The sequence below is a fragment of the Ranitomeya imitator genome, chromosome 7, assembly GCF_032444005.1.
Source record: "Ranitomeya imitator isolate aRanImi1 chromosome 7, aRanImi1.pri, whole genome shotgun sequence".
Lineage (NCBI taxonomy): Eukaryota > Metazoa > Chordata > Amphibia > Anura > Dendrobatidae > Ranitomeya > Ranitomeya imitator.
Genome location: NC_091288.1, coordinates 202827954 through 202836785, shown reverse-complemented (window position 1 = coordinate 202836785; position 8832 = coordinate 202827954). Strand labels below are relative to the sequence as shown.

General features: G+C 42.9%; 1 protein-coding gene across 1 annotated transcript; it reads left to right on the top strand.

Annotated features, from left to right (window-relative positions):
* Positions 1-2785: 2785 nt before the first annotated feature.
* On the top strand, positions 2786-6170 carry LOC138645256 (noggin-2-like). The gene has a single exon (XM_069734418.1). The coding sequence runs from the start codon at positions 4268-4270 to the stop codon at positions 4922-4924; it is 657 nt and encodes a 218-aa protein (XP_069590519.1). The 5' UTR covers positions 2786-4267; the 3' UTR covers positions 4925-6170.
* Positions 6171-8832: the final 2662 nt, after the last annotated feature.

Here is an 8832-nt window from a genome sequence, read left to right as displayed (position 1 = left end):
ATGGGGGGGCAAACTTTTGTGGTAAAGAAGGATTGGGCTGTTGGATTTCAACATGCCTGATCCTTTGTTTTCAACAGTAATAAGCAGGCGACAGAGGTGTCGGGTAGCAGCTTATCCCCCTTTCCCTACTGAGGACAAATGCATGCTTGGTCGTACCAATCGTACATTTATATGGAGGAATAGTTGTTGGCTGAATGAGAGTTTGGCATACAGTTATCCAGCTTGTGTGGCCGGCCACTGTCACTTGCCATAAGCATGTTTTGTATTCTTATACCCCGTGGAAATGCCGCTGTTTTCCTGAATCTGACATTGCTTTTCTTTTTCTCCTACTCCTCTCTGTTCCTGAGATATGGCTCCCTCTTCCCTTTAAGTAAATCTAGACATTTTAGCCAAGTGGGTGTGATCAGCAGCTCTTCTCTCTATGACCTCACCCAGTTGGCTAAAAAGGACTAGATTTATATATATATATATATATATATATATATATATATATATATATATATATATATATATATATATATATATATATATATATACAGGGTAGAAGAGGTCATATCTCAGGAACATAGAGGCGCAGCAACAAAAGAAAAATATCGCCGGATTCAGGAGAACGGCGGCATTTATATCAGGGGCATCTTTATGAATTGCCGCCATGTTGTGTTATGTGACAGGTGAGAGTAGCCAGACCTGCCATGATCAACGAACTTCATTTTAGGAATTGTCTTTTGAGTCCAGAACCAGGACTGAGAAGGGAGTAAGAATGTCCACATTGGAAATCATAGATAACTGAATTTATCTCATTGTATCCTTATATAATCGTTCCGAGTACTTAATAAATCACATTGATCTAGATACTCTGATAAATAAGTAAGGCAACCTGCCGGGAGTATCCTTAATCATCATCGTACTATAGCTGGATAGTAGGCTACCCCTGAGCTGAATACATGACTGGTTGGCACCGTAGTCTCCGCTGGGATCCAGTCTGTACTAAGAGGCATATAGTTTTCCACCCTCACCCAGCCCCCACTGCTGGCTACAGAATACTGGGATTTACTATAGGAACATACAGGCTGCAGGGAGCTGTGAGCCAGATAGGATCCATCATGAGTCCTCGCTATGAATATTTATGGCGCTAATTTAATTATCCGCACACATTGAAATCTTTTGGAATCACCCTGTTTGATATATTTCACTTTTTTTAAGTCCTGAAAGTCTGAACAGCACTAAAGAATTGTGCAAAAAAGCTACTGAAAATCATGTTCAATCATATTAAGCCATGTTCACACGTTACTAAACCTGCTCTCTTGGCAGTAAAGAAGATGCTTACACAAAGCAGGTTTTGCTGCATTTTTTTCCTGCGTTTTTATTGTCTCTTGTGCATGCTGACAAAGTTTAGTGCCCCCCAAAAAACAAAATGCAACTTCTTTAGGTTTTTTTCACCAAGAACGCAGCAAAACCCAATGCCCGTGTTTTTTTTTGTGCGTTTTCACATTTTCTCACTGCTTTCTATGGGTGGAAAAAAAAACACAGCAAAAATCCTGATAGAAATGACATGCCACCGTTTAAAAAAAAATGCAGCAGTTTCCCAATTCAGCCAGGAAAAAAAACAAACGTGTGTGCATGAGATTTCTGAAATCTCATAGCTTTTACTGGTACTGTAAAACGCAGCTTAAAATTTGCATTAAAAAATCAGCAAAAAACGCAGAGTGTGAACATAGCCTTAATAGTGAGATCTATGGACCGCTTCCCGCGTGCTCCTGAAAAATAGTGAGAGACATCAACAAGCCCATGGCGGCATAAATTAATATAAGGGTATGTTCCCACGATCCAGAAGTAGCAGCGCTTTGGACACAGTGTATGTTCGCTGCAAGAAAAATTGAGATGCTGCAGTCTTGAAAGACGCGCCGCATGTTAGTCTCCGCGGGTGATCCGCAGGCGACTATGCACGCATAGTGGACATAGGATTTCCAGAAATTCTATAAACTATGCTGTAACATCTGGTCACTGCGGGTTTGATGCTGCATAAATACGCAGCGTCAAACCCTCAGCAATTCTTGATCGTGGGCATGTACCCTAAAACTACCATATATATGGCCAAATGTAAACAGATCCAGTCTTTATGAGTCCTATTTGCCAACTGGTCAGAAGCATTTTGGTTTTTTTACTCCAGATTAAATTCTGGCCATTTTTACTTGAAAATTTGTCACCCAGTTTGGTACATCCTATATAACCTATCAAAAAAAATAAAATAAAAAATAGATACCCCGCAAGCCTGTCCAAGTGATTTCTGTCCAATTTGTGCAATTGTTGAAAAGTACAATACTTCTGGATAGCAGCAAAGTGTCTCGCCATTTGTGTGATCTTAGAGAATCCTCGAATGCCATCAAATTTTTCATCATTTTTTTTTTAACCATTTACTTTCTATGTCGAATATCAAAATCTAATATAGAAAGCAACCGGTTAATAAAAAAAAATTGATAAAAAATTTGATAGCATCTTTTTTTTTGCTGTTGCTGATAGCGACCTGAGACTTTAGTGCAGAATTGCCAGTAGTGTATGATAGCTGCACACTTTCTCCCCCCTTTCCACTCTGCATGGGATTAACAAGAGACGTCCCAGGGTCCAAGGACCCAGAAGACACACTCAATTGGTTAGGGGGTCTGGGAAGGGACGGAGGGGGGAGGCTGTTGTGGAAAGGCTGTCAGAGAGTATGTGAGAGTGTGTTTGGGGGGGGAGTGACTGCAGTGGGTAGTGTCAGTTAACAATTCACACCATCAGGGGGAGATATTTAACCTGCATTGGACAGTGGAGCGCAGCACATTCAGGAGTGAGCAGCACCAGGGGAAAGTCACTCTACTGCAAGCTCTGCACAGAGGAAGGTGACCAGCAGGTACAGAGGAAGGACAGAACCCTGCAAAGCACCTGCACTGGACATCCCAGCTCACAGGCACCAGTAACCTGCTGCTCTCCAGCTCCCATCTGGCCACTGCATTGAGACAGACCCTGGGGCCATTCGCAGAGGAAGCCAGAATGGTAGACACCATGCTTGAACTCTGAAGGACATCTGGATATAAAGCTGGCTTGGGCAATGTGATACTGCGAAAGTCTGCGCGCTGTATTATAAAAGAAAGTTTTAATCCTCCGCAAGCAGCCACATCTCATTTGCACCCAAAGCAGCTAGAAAAAGAAAAGAAAGAGCTTTGCATTTTTTTTTTTCAAAAAAGGGCCCCCTTCTTGCACACACACAGCTCCATGTGTCTGCTGTCTCACTGCCCTCTATGTCTTTTCATTTGCTCCTAAAAAAAAGGCTCGTTACCCTCTCTATACAAAGACTGGAGCCAGAGGAATTGTGACAAGACCCCAATTCTTCCCTCGCGGCCGGCAGAGTCCTTGGATAACAGCTACTTCTGCAAAAAAATAAAATAAAATAAAAAATCCTCCAAAATGAAGCCTTACCTCAACGCAGGTCTGCATCTCTTCTGGGATTTTGGAACTGTCTAAATGAAGAAAGAACGTTTTACAGTATTAGGATATTTTGAAGGGTTGTCCTATTTTTGTCCGCAGAAGTTTTAAAGACTCAGAACTTGGAAAGAGTACGATTTTTTTGGATACGCTGGCAGCCATACCTCCCTGCCTATAATTTTCCCCCCCAATTTGAAAGGATTAATTTTAATTATTTTTATACCATTGGCTCCTTCCCTGAGCCCAGACTGTATTGCAGAGTCTAGACAAGTTGTCCTGGATGTCACCATGGGGATGGAGACTATTCCACTGTGAATTTTTATGTCCTGAGAGCCAGATCCTTCACCGAAGTAAGAAAGGAAAGAAGGAGAGAGAGAGGGAAGGGGGAGGACTGAAAAAAAAAAAAGTTGGAGAAAAGGGGTAAATTAAAGATCTTTGCTTTCCTTGTGTGGTTCTCCCTGCTGACGGACACAGCTACCTCTCTGTGAGAACTTCCTGGCTCCACAAGGCTGGAGATCACATACAGTATATCCATCTGTGTGTGTGTGTCACACGCGCCGCTGATCTATTTTAAGCATCTTCTCTGGACTTTGTGTCTATTTCTGCGCTCAACCAAACGGGCCGAGGAAAGAATACAAGTGATTTGTTTTGGGGGGAAAATAACATTTTACTAGAACCCAGGTGCCGTCTATACTCTTGTTGGATTATTTGCAAAATTTACTCTTTCCATTGACAAAAAAAACTCCATCGGGAAGGTGGGGTTGGGAGAACTCTGTTCTTCTCCGAAGAGGGGGCACCAAAAATCATGAAGAGGATAAATCTGCCTCAAGCAGTTCTTCTTTGCTCCTGCCTGGTTTTGGTGCACCATCAGGGGTCTTGCCAACCGTTTCTCAGGTTTCGACCTTCTCCGAGTGGAGACTTACCTGTCTTACCTGTTATCGAGCATCCGGATCCAGAACAAGATCCAAAAGAGCAGGACTTGGATGAGAGGACACTGAGGAAGAAACTTGGCAGCAACTTTGACCCCAACTTTATGGCGGTGGTTTTGCCCAACCTTGTTAACATGTCTACCCAAGACTCATTGACAAAAACGAAAACCCTTGGCTCGCTACCAATTGAGCTCAAGAAGATGGACCTCAGCGAAGCACCTTATGGTGGCAGGATCAAGATAGGCAAGAAAGCCAGGCGGAAGTTCCTGCAGTGGTTGTGGGCTTACACCTACTGCCCGGTACTGTACACCTGGAAGGATCTAGGGATCAGGTTTTGGCCAAGGTTCATCAAGGAAGGACTATGCTTTGCAGAGAAGTCCTGCTCCTTACCGGAGGGTATGTACTGCAGACCCCATAAATCTGTCACCAAAATTTTTTTAAGGTGGCACTGCCAGGGCTGGTCAAGGCAACGGTTCTGCACATGGATCCCTTTCCAGTATCCAATATTATCTGAATGCAAGTGCTCGTGTTAATTGCTGCTCATCGGTGAAAAGACTCGAGAGCTGAATGGGTCACTGGTTAATCCTTGCACTGTTAAAGGACAAGAAACCTGGTGCTTTTTTTTTTTTTTTGCCATTGACACTGGGGAACTGGATAGTGAATACAACCACAGTTCAACTGGTTGACAGCAGAAAACTATGGCGGTGGGGGGAGTGGACTCCCTTAACCCTTTCTGGGCTCGAAACCCCCCCCTCCCCCCCCCCCCCCGGTTACTGACGAAGAGGCCAGATGGGGACAAACAAGAACAGCGACAAAAAAAAATAAAAAAAGGAATTATTGCCATAAATTAATATTTTTTTTTTCTTTTTGTTGGGTTAATAACCAATTTATGCAGTATTAAAAAAAAAAAAAAGAGATAGAAAAAAAGTGTTATCCTCCCCAACCTTGCACTGTTAAGTATAATTATTCATATTATTATTATTATTATTGTATTATTGCTATGTATATTATTTTTAAAGCTTGATAAAAGCCTCCAGAACTAAGCACCTACGAACAGATGTTTTATTTTTATATGTAATATAGCTTTTTAACATAATTAAAAAAAAAAGAAAAGAAACTAAGAAAAGCATAAAAACAAAACAAAAGGGAATTTAAAATTCGAGTCACCGGCTTTTGTAAATAAAATAGATTTTTTTTAACGTAATATTGATGTAATTCCCCCCCCCCCACCCCCCCCATTTACTGTTGTTTAGTTGTATTTTTTGGAGGGTATTTGTATAATATGAGACATATGGACCACATATTTTTATTCTATCCATCCTTAATTGGTGGATATAAGCTTCTCCTTTAATTTAACCCCTGCCACACCTCCTACACCGTTGGATCTCCCAAACCTTCCATATGCCCCACCACCATGTACGAGATGATCTTGATCTTGCTGACTTGTCTTGCTCCTTCTGCTCATTAATAAATAGTATAAATGTTATACAGATGTTTTATAAGAGAGTGATATCTTGGTTTACTTGTATTACGTTTTTAGGGTGCAGATCGGGATATCTTTGTCCATGTTATTTATTTGATGGTTTTGCGGTCACTTAAAGCAACAGGCGAACAATTGTAGCTATAAAAATAATGGACGACTATAATAATACTTGAAATTTCTCTTTTCATGTAACAGTGTAAATATCTAAGAAAAAAAGAAAAAAAAAAATAAGAGCAAAAGTCAAAAAACCAGCAAAACATTATAGCAATAAATAAACATTCAGTGGTTCAAGCTAATCCCTGGTGTCCGTTTTCTTCTATGTGACTTGTTGGATGGCAGTATAAAGTATGGGGGACGATAAAGCAGTACCAGTTTTACGTCTTGGATTTTTCTAACCCTGGCCAATGATGATACGCTATTAAAACGAGCCCTAATCTTTCTGTTTTCACTTGTGAGTGAGAGGCCGGAGCAGGCAGAGCACAGACAACACCCCAGCAATGTATTAAAGCCATTTAGATAGCACCGGGGTTGTTCATTGTAAAACTATGGGGGTCTCAGATCAAAGCGTCTCACAAAACAAAACCGAAAAAGAAAAAAAAAAAAAGCGACTGGTTTAATAGGCTGAAACCAAAGGCCCTGGGGAAGGTAATGGATTTATTTTATTGAGAAATTGATTATGTCCCAGTCTAGCCGCTATAACACATTTTAAAATGTAAGAATGAAACAAACGGCCCTTTGACATATATGTGTGTGACGCGTTACAAAGCCCCTCCGCTGGGCGAGAGCTGGAAATCCGAGGGGGATCAAAGAGACCGAGGTCTACAATGTGCACATAGGTCGGTCATGAGAGGGGATTGTGAAGCAGAGCAAGTGTTCATGCTTTGTGCAGTAAAGAAACAAATGACGTCTTTGGTATCCATCAAAGAAAAGTTTTAGGGTAACCCTTAACTTTATGCACATGGCGGAGCTGCGTGCAGCGAGGCTGCACCGAGGCACATGGGGCCATTGCACCTTCACACTACACTCCGCGTGCCCGATTATGCTGCTACCCTCCACGAGCTGCAGCGCTCCTAGAGGAAATTAGCTCAGTAATTTGGTCTTGTGGCAGATTCACACACATTGGAAGACATAAAGCAATGGTCCGCAGCTATCATGAATGGGACTCCTAATCTAATGGATAGGGAGATCATCATTGGGGTTCTTGCTCGCTGGACTATGACTTTATGACTTTGATTCTGTATGATTCTGTCACAATGCCATATTACGGAGCTTTTCTGCTCTAGAAGCATTGCTTCTACCGGAAAATGTCACTATAATCTATAATCAGGTGCCATATTGGGACTCCATGTGTCCCCCACAGCCTCCTTGCACGCCGTTCCGTCTTGGCAGGTATGTGAGGTCACGTCGTCATCAGCAATGCTCACCTCCACTTCCAAGCCCCTTACTGAAATTATAGCTGATGGAAGCATTGGCTAATGAAAACATAAACTAGTGGTCTCTAACCTATTGCTTTCCAGATGTTGTAAAACTACAGCGCGCAGTATGTCCGAGTTGTCTATTGCAGCAGCTAGAAAACCCCAGGTTGGAAACCACCTATATACACCAATCATACCATTAAAATTACTGAAAAGTAACGTAAATTGCATTAATTTAGCACCATGGTGCCTGTCAGGGGTGGGAAATATGAGGCAGCAAGGAAAGAGGTCTTGTGGGGTGCTCAAGGTATACAGGTCTTGTAAGGTTTTCCTGGTATACGGCAGATCTTTTGGGATGTTCCCAGTATATGGCAGGTCTTATGGGGTGCTCCCAGTGTATGGCAGGTCTTATGGGGTGTTTCCAGTATGTGGCAGGTCTTATGGGGTGTTTCCAGTATACGGCAGGTCTTATGGGGTGTTTCCAGTATACAGCAGGTCCTGTGGGGTGTTCTAGGTATACACCAGGCCTTTTTGTGGGGGGTGCTCCCAGTATACAGCAGGTCTTGTGGGTGATCTCGGTATATGGAAGGTCCTGTGGGCTGCTCCCAATATAAGGCAGGTCCTGTTGGGTGTTCCCAGGGTATGGGAGGTCCTGTGGGGTGTTCTTGGTACACAGCAAGCCTTGTGGGGAGCTTCCGGTATACAGCAGGTCTTGTGGAGTACTCCCGGTATACAGCCGATCTTGTATGGTTTTCACTGTATACGGGCCTTGCAGAGTATTCTCAGTGTATGACAGTTCTTGAGGGTCCTTTCCAGTATACGGCAGATCTTGCATGATTTTCCCTGTATATGGCAGTATATGGCAGGTCTTGTGAGATGTCCCCGGTAATCAGAAGATCTAGTGGAGTGTTCCTGGTAGACGGTAGGGGTATTAGGCATTCCAGATATATGGCAGGTCTTGTGGGGCGTTCCCGATATATGTAAAGTCTTCTTGGGTGTTCCCTATATACGGCAGGTGTTGTTAGGCGCTCCCAATATATGGCAAGTCTTCTTGGGTGTTCCTGATATACGTCAAGTCTTATTGGGTGTTCCCATTATACAACAGGTCTTGTGAAGTGTTCACAGTACACCACAGGTCTGACTGGGTGTTCTCGGTATACAGCAGATATTGTGGGGTGTTCCCAGTATACAGCAGGTCTTGTTGGGCATTCCCATTATGTGGCAGGTCTTGCTGGGTGTTCCCAATAAACAGTAGCTCTTGTTGGGTGTTCCCGATATACGTCAGGTCTTGTGAAGTGTTCACAGTACACCACAGGTCTGATTCGGTGTTTTCAGTATACAGCAGATATTGTGGGGTGTTCCCAGTAAACAGCAGGTCTTGTTGGGCATTCCCATTATGCGACAGGTCTTGCTGGGTGTTCCCAATAAACAGTAGCTCTTGTTGGGTGTTCCCGATATACGTCAGGTCTTGTGAAGTGTTCCCGGTATACCACAGGTCTGATTCGGTGTTTTCAGTATACAGCAGATATTGTGGGGTGTTCCC